The sequence below is a fragment of the Passer domesticus genome, chromosome 1 (assembly GCF_036417665.1).
Source record: "Passer domesticus isolate bPasDom1 chromosome 1, bPasDom1.hap1, whole genome shotgun sequence".
In the NCBI taxonomy this organism is placed as follows: Eukaryota; Metazoa; Chordata; class Aves; order Passeriformes; family Passeridae; genus Passer; species Passer domesticus.
This window is the reverse complement of record NC_087474.1, coordinates 51540753-51562411: the sequence shown is the minus strand read 5'-3', so window position 1 is coordinate 51562411 and position 21659 is coordinate 51540753. Positions and strand designations below refer to the sequence as shown.

Genomic DNA, 21659 nt, shown 5'->3' with positions numbered 1-21659 from the left:
AGTATGGGACAGAAGTTTTCTCAAGGCCTGTTGAATTTAACAGACCTTGAAACAACCTAGGCATCATCTTCCATCACATCCAAGACATGAAAGATGAGGCCTAAGCTGAATTCCCTTCTGCACTGATCCATACCTACTGCGCAAGCCATTATCCATATTGAATAAAATTAATGACATTGGAAACATTATGTGCCTTTGGAGTTTTGATGCCACTTTAAAATTTCTGGTTGCTGTACTGACTGTTGTCAGTGAAAAACTCATGAACTTTGAAATATCTGAAATGAAAGGCATTATAATTTATTTTGGTAAAATGCAAATATGCTTGTAATTCCAGGTTTTCCATACTGGGAACCTACATTGTTTCTATAGTGTTTTGCAGCTTTGGTCTTACATGATGTGTGGATATACTTTGGTTTTGACATGCACAAAATATTTTTATTTTACTGGGAAATTCAAATATGTTCTCAAAATGTGGCCCGTCTCTTTAAAGCAGAGAAACTGGCTGAAAAATCCATTGTTTTTTTGAGACTCTATATGATAGAAGTCTAATTAAAGTCAATTAATGTTTAATTTTATTAATATTAAACCATTTACAGAACTAGTTGCATAGTGAAAAAAATTATTCTACAATACACCAAAAAAGCTCTGTCAAATAAATTATTTCTGAGTCTTTATGTGAATATATACTTTAATTAAATTGGGAATTTAAAAATTAAATATATAAATGAGGAGGTTTTTTGTACTTTGCATTTTAAATTAGTACATTTTTCATGACACTGAGTTTTCACCTCTGTTAATTTTTCTTCAAATACCAAAAAAATTATGCACTTGATGCCTCATTCGGCATAGGAGAAAAAATTCACACTAATTTTAATAGTAAGCTGGAATCTGTCACAAAGTCTATACAGAAAATATAAGCATATTTTCTTTAATTTATAACTACAATTTTCCACAAGGGTGAGAAGATGCTGAACTCTGTATGACAAAATACTAATTAGGAGGAAGGGAGCTGGAGAGGGAGTAGTGTTGTGTTGCATATTTGATCACGTCCTGTTCCCAGTAAAGTAATTTTTATTAGATTTATGTTGTGCGTTTCTAATGGCCTTTGAAATATCATAATGCCTATTTCTGCAGACTTCTACACAGGAGGGAATCCCCTTGTGTGAATAATCAATTCAGTTGGTGGAGGCTATGTGTAATTTTTTTTATAACCTACCTTCCTAGGATGATCAGACTTCTGGTTGCCCTTTCTGTCTGTCAGTCTCTTACCTAATTACTTCTGAAGCCATTGGCTAATTTCAAGTGAAACAGAAATGAGTCTTTGAGATAATTAGGTTTCTACAGGCCTCAGGGGCTGGGAAGAGGAGAGAGACCCAAGTTTGGGACTGGAGGAAAGGCAGGGAGAGTCATTTGTCACCTGCTTAAGCAGATGGCAAAGTCTCTGGGATTATCATTATCTTTGCCTTAGGTGGGTTTTTTTGCATTGAAATGGACAGGAAAGAGCTGGGACTTTAATAAAGGTTTGGTGATGATGAAGGATAGAACTCTGCAGGAAAACAGCTGTATTAATTCCACTGCTAACAGGGCTGCTTGTTTTCATTTCCAGGAATACTTTTGGAATCAGACCCGAATGTCTTTAATGCAAACATTTAGCTTCTGGTTAAAGGTTAGAAAAATACGCCAATCAATTTATCACTAATACTGAGAGAAAAAGTACCAGAATATTATGTAGCTATTAAGCTAACGTGTTACAAGTGATAAATTTGTTAAATTAGTGTCTCGTTCTGTTTGCAGGTCTTATACTGTGGTGGGCTGACCCTGACTGGACATCAGGTGCCCACCAGAGTTGCTCTGTCATTCCCCTCCTCAACTGGACAGGGGAGAGAACATATAACAAAAGGCTTATGTGTTGAGATAAGAACAGGGAGAGATCACTCACCTGTTACTGTCAAGGGAAAATCAGACTTGACTCAGACAAATTAAATTATTAGCAATCAAATCAGAGAAGAGTAATGAGAAACAAAACCAAATCTTAAAAAACACCTTGTCCCACAAGGATTATGGCCAGTTCTTCACATGATTTTCTGCCACTCCTTCCTCCCCAGGGAGAGGACTGCTTACCTTGCTCCAGCAAGAGGTCTCCTGTGGGGTCCCTCCTGCCAGGAGACAGTTCTCCAAACTTGTCCAATGTGAGTTCGTCCCACAGTCTGCAGTTCCTGCCAGAAAACCTGCTACAGTGGTGGGCGCTTCTCTTTATGCATCTTCAGTTCCTGCCAGGAGCCTGTACCAGAGTGGCCTTCCCATGAGGTCACAGCCTACCTCAGGCATCCATCTGCTTTGGCTTGGGGTTCTTCTTGGGCTGCAGGTGGATCTCTTCTTCACTGTGGGCCTCCAAGAGTTTCTGGGACATAGCTGCCTCACTGTGGTCTGCATCCCAGGCTTCAAGGGAATCCCTGCTCTGATACTTGAAGCACTTACTTCCCCTCCTTCAGTGATCATGGGATTTCCATAATTGTTTGGCACACTTTTTTTCACCCCTCTTGTTGTCTTGCCTTGTGCTGAAACATTTTACCTGTCTTAACAATGAAGTGCTACCACCCAGAGGTGCTACCTCCATCATTGATGGGCTTGGCCTTGGCTGGAGTTGAACTCTTGGAGCCAGCTGGCACTGTCTCCATGGGATACTGGGGAAGCCTCTGGCAGCTGCTCACACAAGTTGCCCCTGTAGTTCCCTGCTACCGAAACTTGGTCACACAAACCCAATGTATACACACAAATAAACTCCTACACTGCTTTGAAACCCCTAATGGAAATGCCTGTTTACTGGCCAAGTTTTAATGTCACTGACATTCCAGTTTTACTGCCTAGGGTTAAATTGAATAGCATTTCATCTAGCAAGTAATATCATCAATCTAAAGTACCATCTGTAGACCAAAGCATATTTCATTGATTTGTGCACAGAATTGGTCAGCAGGAAGTTCTTGTTGTCCAGAGGAGAACAGAACTGAGTCCCTTGCCATGACACCCAAGCAGGCCGTGGCTGCTCACGTGGCACAGCCTTGTTGCAGGGTGATGTTTGTGTCTGTCTTTCTTCTGGAACTCAGGTTTAATGCCTGCAGAACTGAACAGTTTTCCAGCTTGCTTACTTGTGCAGGCTTCTATAAATACTAATTAATGAAACCGTAGACTTTCGTTGCAATGCCCTAAAACCTAATCCTTGATGAATTTAGGACACTTCCTTGACAGAGGATTTGTTACCAAAAAAAAGATTAAAAACATTTCTCCTTTGGGCCTTACTTTAAGTGCAGTATTAAAAACTGTAATTACTTTTCTTCTGCGAGGATTCAATGGCAGCAAAAAACTGTTAAATCTAACTAATGGTTCTCATTAAATTTAAATGAAACTATTGTTTGAACCTTCATTCTGAACCATTCTCAGGCTTTTGTCTGTGAACGAGTGAAATAGAATATTTGCCCTCACCTTTCCAGATGTTTTCTTTGAAAACTCTCACAAGACCTTTTGAACATGGGTCTAGAAACGCTTTTGAACTGGGGTAAAAGAGGAAAGAAGTAAATTAAAACCCTGTGCAGTAACGTAAGCAGATGTACAGGCCTCTACGTATGATTGTGTGATACCCCATAGTAGCATTTAATTATTGTGTTGGAGGTATACTGGCAGCCAACTCAGTATGGGTGGAGTTCATACAGTCACCAAAGGGCTTGCCTATCTCTATGTGCAAGTCCAGGAATTTTTGGAGATTGTAGTCACAGGGCTTGTCTGGCTTCTATGTTTCTGTTTGGTTGGTGGAACCTGGACCAGTTTGCCCTTCTTCATCTGCTTGAACTAGACTGCTCCAGTTGTTATGGGTGGTTTCTATTTTGAAAATCTGCTTTATACCTGTAATTATTTTCCATGGGGAAACTACCAGACTACATTTCATCTATCATTGGCTAGCATTTCCCTAGGATACCTTAGATATGTGGCTTAGATTTGACTTACGGTAATCTAGATGAAAACAGAGTCCCTGAACGCAGCTTATCTTCTCTCACGTAGGAGTTTTTTGGGCCCTAGATAAAGCCACCACATGTTCTTTTTTGTAAAATTGGAATCTTGTTCCTCAACTAGAGATTGTAATACCAGAACTACATTTCTCTAGTTATAGTTTCCCCAGTTTTTTTTGCTTTCTTGTGGATACAGTTATAGTAGCGGCTTATTATGATTAATACAATCAAAATATGAACAACTTTTTATAATGATAAAGGAGTGAGTAGCAGTCTGGTTTGAAAATACTTGTCTTACTTTTATCTCTCCAGGAAGAGAGACATCTCTACCCTTTAAACTATGCCTTGTAGGTTTAAAATCGCTAGTATTAAATTTTTAATTATATCAGAATTATTTTCAAGAGTAAAATATTGAATCTGTGCCATTATTTAGCATAAGTCAGTTTTTCTTTACTGTTCTGCAGTGCAAATTAGGAAATCTTGATCCTCAAAACATTTGTCATAATAGATGTTTCTTTAAAAACAAGAAATTTCAGGTATTTTGTTGTCACAGTCTCTCCAAAAGTGTACATGCATGAAGAGACAATATGTTACGAATAAGCATACTTAAACGTGGAATTCAAACTCTTAGTACTTCCAAGAAGTTTTAATTCTGTCATTTTCACTGACATCTAGTGATATCAGACAAAAATTGTGCAATAATGATGACTATGCTTCAGTGTCTCATGTTCCAGTTTTCTTTAGAAAAAATGAAAAATGTCTATTCTTAAAATTTCATAGGAAAAAACCCAGTCAGATATCATGGTCTAAAACTAATTATGTCTTAAATCAATCCTAATCTATCAATTGCATGTTTGTTTTTAGGTTTTGAGATCACATTCTAAGAGTAGTTGCTGTGATCTGTGTTTCAAAATGCAATTTGCTGCTCTACATGTTTTGTGATGTGTCTTCCAACAGAGTAGGTTGTCCATGGGTGAAAACATTTGAAGTGTTTCAGTTAAAATATGAACTCTTTATTTTCCAGGTCTGGATTAGTCCTTGTTAGCTGCAGCTGTTGACAGCTATACGGGTTTTCCTTTGCTTTACAAAGTCACTTTGTTCCCCATGAAATCAAGGGAAGTTTTGCCTTTAACTTTATTGTAAAGAGGATCAAGCACACTCAACTGGATGTCATTTCTGTAGTTTTCTGGAGGTAATATGGTAATAACAGGAGCTCTGTAGCCAATTAATTTTAAAATGTCAAGGAGTATTTCAGGCCTCATTGAAAGGGAGACAATGGAACTGGGGGCACACTCTGAAGCTGGCATCTGGTTTAAAGACTGGTTTATTGCAATGGTTTGTTGTTGTTCATAGATCAAAGGAATGGTTGATACAGACATTAATACTCGACAGACTGCTAATGGTACCTACCTACTTCACTGCCTCAGGAGGCTAAGAGACAGACACTTCAAAACACTTACACTCTTAAAGAAATACAGATGGAGGTAAGAAGCATGACAGTTTAGCAGCAGTGAATGAAATAGAACATTTTTAATGTTCTCTTTGCTGTGGAGTGGGAGTCAGCCAAAGAACCATGAGTGAAAAAAGCCTCCTTCCAGCCCTCCTGAATTGTATATGTTTATTGTCCCCATGGGTTAATCCAGTGCCTGTCTTATAGCTGGTACAGCAAGTGTTGCTCTGTGTCCTGTCCCTTCCTACCTACAAGTGTTGGGACAGTGGTATTGACCAGTGAGAAAGGGGAGATAGGCCTTGAGAATAAAAAGGGATGGGGAGGAGAAGAAGCTGCATGGTCACCCGGAATATGGCTATGGCATGGGCTGTGATGTGAGAGACATGGCACAGAGGAACAGGGTCATTGCCAACAGCTTGGAATAGAGGGAGGTAGGAGGGAAGTGCACACAGCTCTTTCAGAGGATGGCACTCACAGAGTCAACAGAAGTTTTTCAGGTCATGGTGATAAATGTCTTGTGGCATGTATGGTTGCACTTGTGCTGCACAGGAATGTCTAGGTAAAAAAGAGAAGCATGGGTGGTGGGAATGCTACATGCATAGATCTGCATGATAAATCCTTTGATACATACACACATGAACCTTTCATTTGCAAAGATACATACTTGTGTCTGAAAGGAGGTTAATATTAAAAACTTCTCTTTTGATATCTGTGCTTGGTTGTTTTCAGTGCCTCTTTTTTATGTGTATATTTTATGCATAATAAGCTATGCTTGACACCTGAGTAACACATTAGATAAGTCTTTTCTTCTTGTGTCTAGTAGCAATATACACTACAGATATCACATAAGGCTTGTTTTCTAGTAAAACAGTTGTATTAGTGGAAGGTGTAATGCTTTCTTCATGGTAGAGAATGGTAGAATTTTTATAACTCTCATGTAACACAAGAAATTAAAGAGATATGGGAAAGCTCGGATGACTTCTGAGCAATGACTGAGAAATTGCTGTACCTGACAGTTCTGGGAAACAGTGTACATTACTGGATATCTTTCTGCAACTCATATTTACTCTACATCATTGTTAGTCTCCTAAATTGTGCATAATGTCTTCACAGCTTTTCCTGTAAACCTCTGCTATGTTTACTGCTACTGCATTTTTTAAAAGAGCTGTACATAGAGTGCATGTACTATACAAAGTATTTTATTGTCTGTGCTCTTTCTCTGGATGTATCCTCTAGTCTGCAATTTTATAGTTGTCTAGAAAATCAGACTATTCTTATGTAATCAGGTAGTAATTTAGTTATGTTTTTTAAATTTCCCTTATTATTCTATTTTGCATCCATTAATGTACTTAGAACACACATTTTCTGCTGCCCATAGGAGTGCTTTGCCCACTTACCCTTATATAACACAAAATTTTACAGCTTGAGAGGTCTGACTCCTTCCTACCTAACATGTCTGACCTAGGATCCCAACAGTCACTGACTCCTTAAAAAGGGATAAAGAGAGGTGGAGCTGAATTCTGGGAAAGCCTTACCTGGATCTCAGTCATTTTCATGAGGAGCCTGTCCCTTCCCTCTGAGTACTCAGGGAGTGTTGCATTCCTAAATTGGGTGGCTTAAGTACTCAGATTTCAGCTGAATGAATCTGAACCTCTGTAGACACTGATATTTCTCATGGGCAAAGTACTTGAGGAGCCAAAATGACTGGTTATAAAAATCCATCAGGTAAGCGACATCTGTTATTATGTGCTGTGCAGAACCTAAATCAGGCCATCCAGCATGGTCAGGGCTTCTCAGCAGGAGTATCAGTGGATCACCTCACAGAAGAGCAGCAGTGTTTTTAGCCTGTATCAGAGAAGAGCATCCCTGTTCTTAACCTCCTCCTTCCTGAAAGCCCCTTGGATTAAGTACCATTCCTGTGAGGCCACAAGAGTCCCACTTTCCAGTGCACCTCATAAATGTGGCAGTGATCTTTAAAGAGACCAGTGTGGGACACACGGGCTTTTTGAAACAACCCTCTTCTTAGAGTGATGCTTAATTTACTGTAAAAAGTGGATTAAACCAATACTAGTGCCTGCTACAGTATGTTTGGACTTCTTCCTGCCATGATTGTTGTCCATAAATATTGTTCTTGGGTTTGAAATTATGAAGAATTAAGGTTTTTACTCTTTGGCACCACAGTGACAAGGACTTGTGTATCTTTGAATCTGGCATAGTCCACACTGGCCTTTGTGGACACGAGGGTGCTTGGTAGGAGGGGGTTTGTTGTGCTGTGTACAAATGCTTCATCTTGTACCTGTTGAGAAGTAGTCAGTATCCTTCCTCTCTCTGGTAGTGCTGCAGACTTCTCTGCCTGCTTCTGGTGGTTAAAACCAACCAAGTAAAAGATATAAATTTCCTATTATGTGCATCATAAAACATGAACAAAGGTGAGCATTGTGGACTTTGGAGTATTTGACTGTAGCATATGAGCAGATCCTAAGCTTAGTTATTTCATTTTGTACTGTGGAAAGAACAGAATGAAGCTGTGTAATGTTATCTTGATTAAAGATATTATCATGTTGGCCCTTTTCTAATTCCCTTATAATTATCTTTTTGAGATTTTATATTCAGGTCATATTGCATATTTACTTGTTCTTGTGTACTTGAATATGTCCTTTAAAAATGTTGGCAGTGTTTTCAGATCTTTTTTCTGTAATGGGTAAGTCTGATGGCTGTTTCTCATCCCCTGCTGTGCTAAACTGCTGAGACAAGACTGTTTTTGCTGCTACCATTTTAACAGAAAATAAGAAATTAATTTTGTACTTAGTTGCATTCCACTGCAGAAACTTCCTAGTGCTTTATGTAGAGAACTGTGTGTGGATTGTCACTGACTCAGTGCAAATGTCTTGAACATAAGATGGTGATTGCTCTTAGTTAGACATAAAGTGGATAAGTTCTAGGTCAACTCATGTAAAACTGGGAAAATGTCTTTTTTGTTGTTGTTTTTCAGAAGATTGTTTGGTTTATATACATACAGGAGTACAAATCTTAATATGATGTGTGTGTCTTTTAGCGCTCTCTTGGGTTCATCAGACATTAGTCTTTTGTAGTACTTTCACAGTACTTTTCACACACACAGAGAAGAAAAACCAACACTATTAATTTTCTTCATTTTCTGAACCCCAAGAATTTCCCTCCAATCATTGCTCCATATTCCAGCTTCTATCTTCTTGTCCCCAGGAGATTGTTTAAGTGCTTTCAGAATATATAGACTGCTCTTGTTTGTTTGCTCTGTAGATGGTAGGAGTAGCCCCATTACTGTGCTGCCACTTTTTTCTGCCTTATGACTAATAGGCCTGCATCAGGAATCAATCCCACTCACCAGCACCAAACCTTGCTGGGCTGACCTTCAGGCCAGCTCTTTCATTTTGATTCTAATTTGTGTGCTGATCTGCACATCACTGAAGCAAAGTTAAATGTAAGAGGATACATTAACATAGCAGTACAGCTGGACTGGAAAGGCACAAAGGTCAGAAAATGGAAAAATGAACTGCCTAATAACATCCATTTGCCCTGCTGCTGATGTATAATGGTTTTGATTTTTAATTAGTGGTCATTATAGGCATATATGTGTATATATATATATATATATATATATATATATATATATAGTGCCATAGATGTTCAATATTGAGACAAATGCTCTTAAAGTTGGCTAGTTTTCTATGGCATGCACTGCTCTGAAATGTTTCCAGCTTGCCCAAGAGCAGTAGTTTCATCTCTGTGCTCTGTAATATGCAGAAAAGGGTGCATGGAAAATGGTGTCAGTAGACCAGGTAAGCCTGCACCTCCCTTGGGCTATTAAACAATTCCTTTGAAGCGCTTGGAAGCCATTCCTGTGCCTCTAAAATAAATGGCCGATGCTACAAAGTTCTCAGTGCTCTCAAAATCCTTTGTCTTCATGGCATTCTCCAATTCCTAGTTTCATGACTTTGTGTTGGGTTTTATGTTTACAGCAAGTCAAATACTGGATTGTATGGAGAAGACTGCATAGCATTTTTCACTCTACGCCCTTGTTTATTGGATTTGGCTGTAGTATAAGCTATGCTTCAAAAATCCTTTTTTTTTTTAATCATTGTATTAACAATTCTTCCAAAATTCAAATGTCCAAAGAGATTTTTTTCTCACAGGATGATAAGTAAATAATTGAAATAGGTGGCAGTAGGTTGATGGGAGGTTGTTATGATAGCTGTAGCTGTAGCCCTGATTACAGCTTACTTGTGAACTGTGTTCTTTCTTACCTCTGCATTGCCTTGCATTTTGTGTAGTCAATTGTACTGTGCCCACAGTGATGGAAAATGCAAATGTTCTCATGATTAAATTTGCTGTGCAGGTACCACGTGCTGTGTTGAGGACTGTCCCCAGGCAGAAAGGAAGAAATCAGAATACTTCATTTGCCTTTTCCTGCCTCTGAATTTGATGGAGAGGTAGTGTAGCTTCCCTGAAAGCAGCTGAGTGGTGGCAGCTAAGCGGGCCTCAGTGCTATGGGTGGGGAGAGCAGATGAGGGAGAGATGCCTCCAGAGCAGGCCTGCAGTGGATGTGAAGATGAGAAGTTTCCTGGAAAGAGCAAGAAGCAGATCCTGCAATAAGTATTGAGGGCTTTGGTAAGTGAGAGAGTTTGCTCTGAGAAAAGACTTCACATTGCTGAGTTGAGAGCAAGTTGGAGGGGAAAGTCCTGCCCTGTAAGGAGCAGCAGCAAGATTCATTATCGTATACTTTTGTTTTCACCCAGTTCTTTTACTCTTCCATGCAACAGAGGAGAGTTTCCTGTCCTTCAGAACTTACCCAATTCTAATTAAAGCTCTAATAAAACAGTTTTACATGCTGAAAGCCCTTTTAGCAGCCTCACCTTCAAGTTAAAAGTCTTGCTCAAAGCTCTGGGTTGAAGATTCCCATCACATCATGTTCTGAAGACTATAGGCACTGTTGTTTTCCTACTTGTCTTCCTGGCCCAGCCTCAGGATTTCACCCTGGATTTTCATACCTAGGCTATGACTAGGTTTTCTAAATCTTTTTAGGTTTTCTCTCACCCAGCTTACCAAATCTTACATACAGGCTGTTACCACCTTACTTACTGTTCTGTTAGTACAGTACCCTTCTTGATACACATGCTATTGCCTTCTTGAAAGCTGGTCTGAAGAGTTCTGCTGAGGTAATTTATCACCTTCACCAAACTGCTCTAATTTTTTACTTTTAAATCAGTCTTAGTTCCTTGTTGTCTTTAAGAAAACACATAAGCCTTGCAAATGACAGCTAAAAGCTTGTCAGGAGAGCCTTAATTTCTGGTGGAGCAACAAAGAGACTTACTGCACATCTGATTTGCCTATGATATCAGACTTGACTACTGTCATATTAAATTTTCAGATGGATAAATGTGCTGTATCCCAAGCTCCCCATCACAGAAAGCTATCTCATTGTCTTTCTCAGTAGTTGCCCTTGAAATTTGGGTGCAGTGATGCTTGCAGACATCTGAGTGACTACTTTGAGCCTGCTGTCATGGTGGCTAATATTGTCACCTTGTTCTCTTCAATTTCTTCATCTGCCAGGGCTCCAGTGATGGGCTGTGTTTCAATCATATCCTGTCTTTGGTCTGAGCAGTGAAAGTCCATTGTACAACCATCCTGACCTGCACAAATCCATCTTCCAGCAATCAGAGATAAATAGTATCAATCCAAGTTTCTCGAAGAAAGCTCTTAATAGTCTGAACAGAGAACAGAGCTGGATCCTTGCAAATGTTTAGCTGAGATCTATCTTTTTTCTAATGCATCATGTAAAGCATCATGGATTTTTCTAATATGATTTAAAGTAATCCCAAATGAAAAAAAAAAAAAAAAAAAGAAAAATCCCTAACATTAAACCCTACAGACTTCCAAGGGATGCTTCCATGGCAGCTCTAAATCCTATGGTGAAAATCCGCTAGCAGTAGTTGTGTGAACCTCTCAGCCAGAGGATTCTTCTTGTCTCAAAGAGGGACACAAGTACCATTGATGGTATATTTTTTTTCAGGCGGTGTAGGAAAAGGCACCAATGACAACAGCTCTGTACTTTACGAATGCCTAACAGCAACTGGGAAAGGAGAGAGGTGTGAGTGAGAAAGGGAGAAAATGTGGGGAGAAACTGTGATTTTTTTTTCTTGGTATTTACTGATTACAGGTTTTCTATGTTTATATTTTTGAAGGGAGTTTTCTTTACAGTCAGATCTCATCTGTCATTTCTTTTAGGCTGCTCCTTCCTACTTTCCCTGTAAGTATTATAGTTGGATTTATACAGGAGGAAAAAACAAATCTTCAATTAGATTTTCTGGTCTTATTTATCTCACTTAGTCCATTGGATGGACTAAGTGAGATAAATAAGAGGTATACTGCTGCTCACAGATAATCTTCCAAACACCTGATTTTGGGTAGGACTTTCATGTAGCTGGTAGGTCTTTAGAGACAAAGCTTTCCAGAGCTCTTTGAAAGTCAGCGGTGAGGGGAGTGAGGGGGAAAGTGAAGCCTGGGGGTCATTTTGTGCAGAGTGTCCCTAGATGGAAACTCCCCTGCAAGGACTGACTGTAGAAGCCATTGTAGAACGACTGTTTTGAGGCAGGAATGAAGAGGCGTTTCTTGACAACCAACATTTGGTCTTTCTTTGTCCTTGCTTTATAATTTGCACTTTATATTAGAAATGACTGTTCAAGGTAGTGTGTGTAGTGTACACACCTCTGCAAGAGGATTGAGTAAATACTAATCTCACACCCCTAAAAGAGACATTTAAAAAATATATTATGCATCCATGATGGTTCAGATTGCTTTCACAACACATCAGGAGGATGTGTTTGCAGTATTTTAAGCTGTCTCACCATGGCTGGGACTCTATCACCAGGGCTTGGGGGCTTTTGATACATAGAAAACATGAAAAGCTGGTAATAAAATGTGGAATAACTGTTGTACATAACCTCTTTTTTACTTACTCATACAGCCATGCTTGTATTTTGATGCCATTATTTAATCCAGATAATAATGTTTGACTATTTCATTAATTTGGGGTTTATTTTTCAGTGTGGGGATTTTCTGGAAATACAAGATACTGGATTTATGGAGAATTTGGCCTTCTGGGTTGCTTTAAAATTATGCCATTTGTTCCATTGGCATCAACATACAGAAAAACAGGAAGTTGCAGAATTCAGAGTGATAAATATACCATTTTTATTAAAACTGCTTAAAGTCATGCAGGAGCTGAAAAAAATGTTTAAATCTAATTTAATTTTAAGGTATGCAGTTAATTAATACTCTACATCCATTAATATTCAAAAATGAAAGTATCTGCAGAACCACTACTCCCTGGAGTAATTTTTCACCAGAAATAAGTGTCTGTCTTTGAACTGAAGTAGCTTTTGGGTAGTGCAGTGAGCAAAGGAACCCATGTTAATGATACAGATTAATCCAAAGAGCGAACTTCAAGTTCGTTACATTGATATCTCACAATTATAAAACCAATTCTAGTTATGTCAGATGCTGTTGTGACAGCCAATGCCTTCTTTGCCAAGTGACAGAAACTACCAACAATTTTAATTTACTGCCTAGGGTGTGATAGTTTATGTGTCCGCTTGTGCATCCCAGATTAGAAAATGTTCACAGCATGTTTCTTGATAAAAAAAGATGCATTTTCTGTTTACATGGAATTTTGGTCTTCATACTGTGAACTCTCTTTCGAAACAGTGAATAAATGCAAAAAAGGAAGCAGCAAAAAAAGACAGGATGGGACGCACAGCAAATGCAACACAATGCCCTTCCCTTCCCTTCCCTTCCCTTCCCTTCCCTTCCCTTCCCTTCCCTTCCCTTCCCTTCCCTTCCCTTCCCTTCCCTTCCCTTCCCTTCCCTTCCCTTCCCTTCCCTTCCCTTCCCTTCCCTTCCCTTCCCTTCCCTTCCCTTCCCTTCCCTTCCCTTCCCTTCCCTTCCCTTCCCTTCCCTTCCCTTCCCTTCCCTTCCCTTCCCTTCCCTTCCCTTCCCTTCCCTTCCCTTCCCTTCCCTTCCCTTCCCTTCCCTTCCCTTCCCTCTATTCCTCTACCTCTATTAGAGGAAAAAATACCTTTTGCATTATTAGATTCAGTCTTGCAGAACTTCCTATAACATGTGGCATTCCTTCCAGAGCTATTTTTGCTTATAAACCCTGTTTAATGCACTAAGTGAGGATTTGGGTCAGTGGATTTTAAGCGTTGTCAGGCAGTGTTCGCAAAGTGACAGCATATTTTAGGGGTGCAAACATGCCAACGAATTTTTTGCTCACTGTACGGTTTTTGTGCAACAGAATCCTAAGATACAATAATAGGTTGCCTAATTATTCCCCCCCAAACAGCATTAATAAAGAAAATATGTGTGGTTTTTTTCAGGACATACTGCTCTTCTGTGCTACCATAGCCTTGATAAAGCCAGCATTAAATAACTGCTTGGCTGGACAATGGAGCTATGATTTTCTGCCACTTAATTTGTTTGAGTTCAAAAGGACGATTTGACTTCTGATCATGTGAAAAGCATTTCATTGCATACTGGAAAGCTGTCTGGTTTTGTATCTAACAGACTTGACAGCGTGGTTGGCAACAGACGGATAATGGAAGGCTAATGAATAATGAAAAGCTGAGTGATTGAAATAGCAGAACTGCAGGGAGAGAAGAGGGAAAGCTGGGATGGAAAATGGAAAAACAAGCAGTACAGAAGTCAGGAATAACTAGTATTTTGATCAGTATCAGAGAATGCCTTCGCATCAGGATTTAACCTAGTCATAACTTCAGCATTCTCCATCTGCCATCTCACAAAAGCTCCTTAACCTGTGCACCAACACACATTTTGTACAAGTCATTCAGTTTGCCTTGAGGACGGGTAGGTTGAAATTAAAATATTTTCAACTCCTAGGATGATGACTAGTCTGCAGTAACCTTCTCAATTGTCATTAATTGTCTGGTGTGTTCATAAATTCCTACCTGGGCAGGGTGTGCTTAGTAGCTCAGAATCTGCAGCAAAAAACAGATCAGAGCTGTAGCATTGGAAGTTTAAAAGCTATCACCTGTACAGAGGGGAATTGCAACACTTTGTACTTACACTTCTGTAAAGACAGCTCTGTATTTGTAGCACGGTTAACTCTGTTTTCATGGCAAGTACTCTTCAGATACCCAGCAGAGAGGAACAGCTCTTACTTGCTGCTAACTGGTCTCTCCAGATGAAGTATGGTCTCTGGAGTGACTGCACCTTGAGAAGGATTCTGCAAATGTAGTGAGAATTACTGGGGCTAACACTTAACTCCAGGTGTCAAAAGTGAGAAAAGTATCTCATGTTGTCAGAAGAGGGTGGCTCTCTGGCAGTTCTGCAGTCATGGTGTTTGTGTCTGGATATGCATTAACATGGAGGAAGCCAGCTCTTATTAATTTCCTTACACTGCCAAGATCAGCTTTGGCTGAGCTTGGTGGTACAAGGCTTGTTCTTACACTTGCTTTCACAGTAAGAGTTACAGAGTAGGAGTTGTTTTTGCTGCCTCTTTTTGTGTCTCTTTTTTGCAATGATAAATGGAAAAATATCTTTTACTTTCTTGCTACAACCTACTACTTTTCCTGAGCTCTGATGTCACTGAAAAGTTAGGAACAGTGTAAATACTATCCTTTCTTTTTTTCTTCACAGAATCTGTACCAAAACAGGTTCCTGGGCCTGGCAGCCATGGCTTCTCCATCTAGGAACTCACAAAATCGGCGCCGGTGCAAAGAGCCTCTCAGATACAGCTATAACCCTGAGCAGTTCCATAACATGGACATCAGGAATAATTCCCATGAGACGGTCACCATTCCTAGGTCTACCAGTGACACAGATCTCGTCACTTCAGACAGCCGGTCCACCCTGATGGTCAGCAGCTCCTACTACTCCATTGGGCATTCGCAGGACCTAGTGATATACTGGGATATAAAGGAGGAAGTGGATGCAGGGGACTGGATTGGCATGTATCTCATAGGTAAGTCCCTGTTACCCCTTTCTCTTTGGGTTCCTTGCTGCTTTTCATAGATGTAGGCATTAGAGTAATGTGGGTTAATGATAGTAGTAAGCTGATACAGCTCCCTTAAGTCAAGCCTTAAAGTGGGTTTATATGTGACAAGAATTTTTCTGCTCCTTTCTGTATTACTGGTTGCAGTCCTTGTGCTCACTTTTTCTTCAGCAAAGATACAAAAAGGCTTTCTGTTGGTGGTTTCTTGACATTTCAAGATAAATACATTTTAAAGCCATTTGGATGTTGGGAAAATACCTCCTGCATCAAGACAGTATAATATTTTCAGGGTTTCCTCTTGAGATTCCTTGAGCAATCTGTGACAGATGAGAGGTTTTACAAGTCAAGAATATGAATCATTTAAAAACCTTGTGAGAATGCCTTTTTCTTCATAGCCACAGGTTATTTTGATATGAACAATAATTATAGACTGAAACAGTCTGAAATTGACCCAGAAAGTTTTGCTTTTTTTTCCCTTTTATTGTGTATTGGAAGCTATATTGAGACATGTACATTAGCATATTTTTGGCAACTCCATCTAGTAAATCCAGTCCCACATAAGAGTAATAAGAAATTGTTTCAATCCACTTCTACCTGATTGTTTCACTTCAGTATAAAATTAGCTTTTCTTAACCTGGTTTGGTTCTTATGGAAATAGTCCTGCTGCTGAGACTAGAGTTTATGTTAACCCTGCTTTCTGGCAAATTTTGAAAATGGTGGAACAGTTTCAGATTCATTTCTCTGTGTATTAGGGGTCTTAGAAGTGTAGAGTTCTTGAATGTTTCTTGAAAACTAGTGACTTTGTAAAGAATTGGTGCCCCACAAAGGGAAATGTTGGTAAATTGCTTTCCTTGTTTATTTGGAAGGTAAGTGCCAAGCAGATATTTTAGTTCTAATAGCACGGTTTCGTCTTGCCCAGACAGAGAACCAAAACCAAATGAGCATATGATGCTATGCTATGAGCTTTTGGAGCAGGCGTAGGGGACATCATCGGGAGCCATGGTGTTCCTTAAGTGATTTAAAACCAAATGGCTTGGCTTCACATACCGATGATATTGGGAACATAGGTGTTGGTGACATAGGGGATATGTGAGAACGTACTAGATAGTAGGTCTGAGCATGTAGAAGAGCCATGGTGGCAAGGTGTTAGGCTTCGGAAAGTAAGTTCAGGGTATTGAAGGGACTGTAAAAAGGAATACACAAGGGTGGCTATTTAGGACATGGAGGGAAAGGAGTGGAGGTTACAATAAGCCAAGCTGCAGTACTTCTTCCTGTGAGTAATCTTATAAAATGTCCTTCTCTGAAAAGAAAAGTAGGCTTCTGAAATTTAAATCTTATAGGAAAAAAACAGAGAATGGATTTAAAACAGATTGAAATCAGCCTGGGTTTTTTTTGCCTTAGCAGAAAATTACTTGTGTTTACAGTTAAGTGTGAAGTGAATTTTTTTTTCTGGAATAGATGAGAAGACACAGCAGCCCCCAGCACTGGGCACTAAGAAATACTGTATGTCTATTCTGAAGTAGTGCAGGCAAGTCATGAACTCTTGCCTCAGTAGATAGAGGCAAAGTATTCCTTCTTGTAGTCTGAAGTCAACAGAAAGTGCATAGGCCTGTTTCACACTGACTGAACTTGTTCACCCGTGTTTCACAGCATTGCATACAGGGCTGTGAAGACACACTCTTTTTTTTTTTTTTTTTAAAGCAACATGAATACATAGACATTTAACTGGGCAAAATAAAAATATACTATGATATTCCTGCTTCATTTACCATATCAAACAGGATACATTGCCCCAGACACCCCAGTAAATTAAAGATGCAAATTTTTAAGTGTATCCTTGTGTGGTGGTAGTGTTCCTCCCCTGAAGGGTCACGTATCTGTAATCCTATTGGCCCAAGTTTTATTCCCTGCCCACTTTGAATCTCCCTGTTAAGCTTTGCGGGTGAGACCAGACTCTCTCTTGGCTCTTCTCTCCTTTAGGCTCTCCTTCCCACTCTCCCCCTCCCTCCCCCTTCCCCCCTTTTCCCTCAGAAACCATGTTGCTCCCAGGGAGGGACCCCCAATAAACCCGCATCTAATTGGCACCCTCAGAGCCCTGTGGAGTCTCCTTGCCTGCCTGCTGCTGCCAGACAACTCACAGCCTAGGGGGCCCTCCGGGGACACCCCGGGGTTCCCCCCAGACAAATTGCAACACCTTTGCTCCTGGCTGAATGCCTGTTGTTTATTACAGTATTCAATGGCTCGTTCCAAGGAACTCTGCTGCCAAATAAAAAATTAATAGTGTATTCTGTCCCTGAGAAACCAAAAGCTGATCCTTGATGTCTTTGAAGGTGTTTTGTCTCCGCTCTCTCAGATTCCCACTCTAAATAACTGAGGAAACAGTAAGACAGCAGGATCCGTCATTCTCTTTTTTCCTTTCCTTCCCTTCCCCTCTTGCCACTCCTGCCCCCCGTGCAAACCTCATGTCATACGAGCTTTGGTTTTGGTTCCCTTTAAAGAATATGGAGGACTGTGAAGATCACTTGGATTTTAGAGTTCATTTGACAGGGAAAACACTCAGAATCTGTGAAAGTAACTGGCACTGTGGCTGTATCCAATTTACTAAGCAGGGCAAACAAGTAGGAATGAGTCTGTAGAAGCAAACATCTGATGAAGGCCTTTTGGGTCTTGGCTTAGTTTCAGTCGGGCAGACTGAATGCTCTTGAGTTGCTGTAGTGCATCTTTCAGTTTAGGTTCATCAGGACAGATTTGAGTTCATGTGGCTGTATGGCAGCACAGTCTCATGGCGGGGTAGGGACAGTTAGTGACGTCCATACAAAGCACCCTTCTGACCTGAAATAAAGCACTGATGCCTTCTGTTTATAACCTGTTCAAAGGGGTGGGAGAGCAAGCATCCCTAATGGCTTAGATTTGTGTCTGCATTTGCACAGATTTTGTGAGCCTGCGCTCCTGTTAAGAGAAGGAACGTTCCTGGCCTTGTGGGTACGACCTTCACAATGTAAACTGATATAACTGTGTTTTGAATTAGCAGCCAGACTGGAACAAGAGAACTAAAGAAACTATGAGCTTTTTCCAGTCTGCTCAGGAGAGGATTAGTGTTGAAGCCTATTATTATCACTTGTCTGGCAGCTTGTTAACTATTGTGATGCTGCTGGTCATTCTAGTGTTTGTCTCAATCCAGCTTATGGATACAGCCCAATCCTTTCTGTGATTGTTTGGGTTGGTGACATTGGAACTGAAAGGTTTGAATGTAGCACTGTGTAGTATTGTGGAGAGTCATGAATATAATTTACATCTGATATCAGGCAGTGTGTTGTGGATTTTCTTCAAGCCTTGGTGTTGGGAGCATTGGAGTTGGTATTTGTTATTTGTCTTGTGGGAGTATCCCAGGAAAGGAGTGTGCAGAAGCAGAACAGAAGGCAGTTTATATTGTAGGAGTTTAATTGTTGCCATTGTAGTATTCTAGGAAAGATCTTAAAATAATTTTGTATGAGTGTTGGTTTTGAAATGCATAAAACTTACTCTGTTTTCACCACCACTGCCATCACTAAAAATTTGATTATATCCAATAAACTTTAGACTTCAAAATAATGGTATTCAAAGTCTGGGGAAATAGAGATGATATAATTGGCTTCCAAAAAAAAAAAAATTGGAGCAGAAATAATGTGTGTGTGTATTCATACTGTGGGACTGGGACATTTTTGGGGGCTATTCAAAAGTTAAAATAGCCCAAAAGAGGAGTTGAAGGAGTCTTCCCTGTGTGGAAATTATGTCTGCTTGCTGCTCTTTTGAAGAGCCACAGCTCCTTTTACCACAAAATATCTGTTCTTCTCCCCTGTTGATCCATTTATGCATTTCCAGCTGGGGAAAAAAAAAAAGAAAAAAAAAAAAAAGAGCAGTCTTTGCAGAAGCAGGTAAGAGCTGGATTTAGCACTGGTTATTAGACTATTAGACATAACATTTGCTCATGGTCTCAGCAAATGGGCTAAGCAGCCAGTCAGTCTCTCAAAAAACTGTGTAAGAAATGGTGGTCATGTGTCTCATGGCAAAAAATAGTATTCACGCTGAAGCTTCCTGAAAACATCCATGCATGCACACCCATATGTGGGTATAGGATTTTCATGAAGGGCCATAGAAAAACTCCTTAGTTGAAGGGAGAATAGTAGATGCTGACTCTCTTAAAATATAGATGTTATTACTTCAGCACATTTTAAGATTAGCTGTGGAAAGATGACAAAAAGAAAATATGTAAATTGGGAAAGCAAGCAAGCATTTCTTAAGACATACTGTGCCTTCAGGAAAAGAAATTACATTTCATTCCTGCTAAGCTTGAACTCTAGAGATGCTCTAACTTCTCCTCTATATACTATCCATCAGCTCTGAGCAATGCAGAGGAACCTCTACTTTCTGTAACAACTCATTTGAAATGTGAGTTTGTCTTCCTTCAAGAGAACTACAGTATTATGAACACTCAGCAATTTTTCAGAAACAGACCCACAATCTAAAATAGGTATAAACACTCAAAAAGAGTTCTCTAAGAAATTTTAACATAAAAAAGCTCTGTTGCTGTTTAAAAGTCTCAGGAATATAAGTTTTCTTTGCAGAAAAGCTATTTGTAAAAAACGGCCTATTAGGGAAAAAAAGAAACTAGAACAAAGTTATGAATAATGAAGAAAGGGTATATTTTTTTTAGTAAGGACTCTCATTTAATGGCTACTGTGAGGCAGCTGGAATATTTGCAGTTATTTATCTCAAGGCTTTCTCTTTCTCTCTTATCTCATTTGCTATTGCTATTTGCTACAGTATTAAGCCCCTTTAGATAAATTAATACAGACTACTGGCAGCTGCCTGTAGATAAAGAGCTATCTTATAATTACTGTAGTGGCATTTTAGCTGCTACTAGGTTTCACTTCTGTCATCACCTCCATATCTGATGTAAAGGAGCTAATGAGAAATGTTTAAAGCAGACTTTTGAAAAAATCATTTGTTCCAGTGTCTGTGCACACTGATGTTAAGGGTTTATCAGGGCTAGCATTATACTTTTTTTACCCATATAAAGTAGGCATTCTTTCTTTCAACATTTCCTTATATGAAAGCAAAACATTATTAAAGGCTATTTTTTAAAAAAGGTCTTTGTGCACAAACCGTGGAGGTCCAATTTCTTGTTCACAGCTGGCTTTTTCCAGAGTAGTTCCTCTCAAATTTATATAAATACAAATGTCTTTATGTGCTTAGTGACTGGAGTTTAGCTTTAATTTTTTTTTCCTCTTGTGTTTTATCCTGTGGTGTTATTTCTCCCCCAGAAAGGTAATTCACCACAACCTGGCAAATCTAATAACTATTGGTTAATAGACATTTAAAGGTTTAGTTAAACATTCTGTGGGTTGATTTTAGGCTTAGATGGCCTGTGTTGCTGTTCTGCTTACTGAGACAAGTGGAAAAATGTACATTGTTCCTGCCATAGCCTTGGACCAGAACTTGTTTGTGCAGTTATTTTACCAAATATCCAATACATACAAGCAGAAAGCATTTCAATGTTGCCAGGAGAGATGTAAAATGTTAGAAACAGAAATGTGCATATAAGGCTGGGAGCTGTGGGTGTCTTTGTTACAGGCCTAATCCCTGCTTTAGGTTCTCTCTCCTTGTTGGGATGGTGGCTCCACCTCTCTGCTTCAGATACAGCCATCTGTGCAACAAAACACTTCACAATGTGCCTGCTTAGAGTGAATTTTGTTGATGCCTGGATTTGTTGTGTCCTGGGGTCACCCATCTTTCCCATCTTTTTATGGCCTTTGGAAGAGAATTTCTTTGTGGTCTTAGGGCTCCTCCTCAAGAGGTCATCTTGTAGTTGGGTCTCATGCCAGGCTGGGGATGGCAACCATGGCTGGCTGCGATCAACTCAGAAACTTAAGCTTTGTTGGACACCTGCAGTTCTGCTCCCTCTGTGAAACATCACCAGAGGTGCCCAATGGCCAGGCAGCTTTCACTAGGCACAGCACAGTTTATTTCAGGAACAAAAAGTGTCGGAGGAGCAGGTATCACAGGCCCTGGCAGATATATTAGTGCAGCAATATCAGTTCTTTGTTCCAACCTGGCTCGCCTTCACTTGGCTGCTCTTTGATCCAGTGAGAGTGATTTATCAGGCTGAGTCACTTCTTGC

The 21659-nt window shown here is 39.7% G+C and overlaps 1 protein-coding gene across 11 annotated transcripts in view; it reads left to right on the top strand.

Annotated features, from left to right (window-relative positions):
* HECW1 (HECT, C2 and WW domain containing E3 ubiquitin protein ligase 1) overlaps positions 1-21659 on the top strand; it is a 248733-nt gene that overhangs the window by 71473 nt on the left and 155601 nt on the right. For 10 of the 11 annotated variants that reach the window (XM_064419767.1, XM_064419773.1, XM_064419763.1 and 7 more), the window contains one exon: positions 15145-15469. In XM_064419767.1, the coding sequence (XP_064275837.1) occupies positions 15145-15469 (325 nt within the window). Of the gene's footprint in view, positions 1-10076; positions 10099-15144; positions 15470-21659 lie in introns of those variants that run through there. The other variant, XM_064419786.1, reaches the window with a different exon arrangement.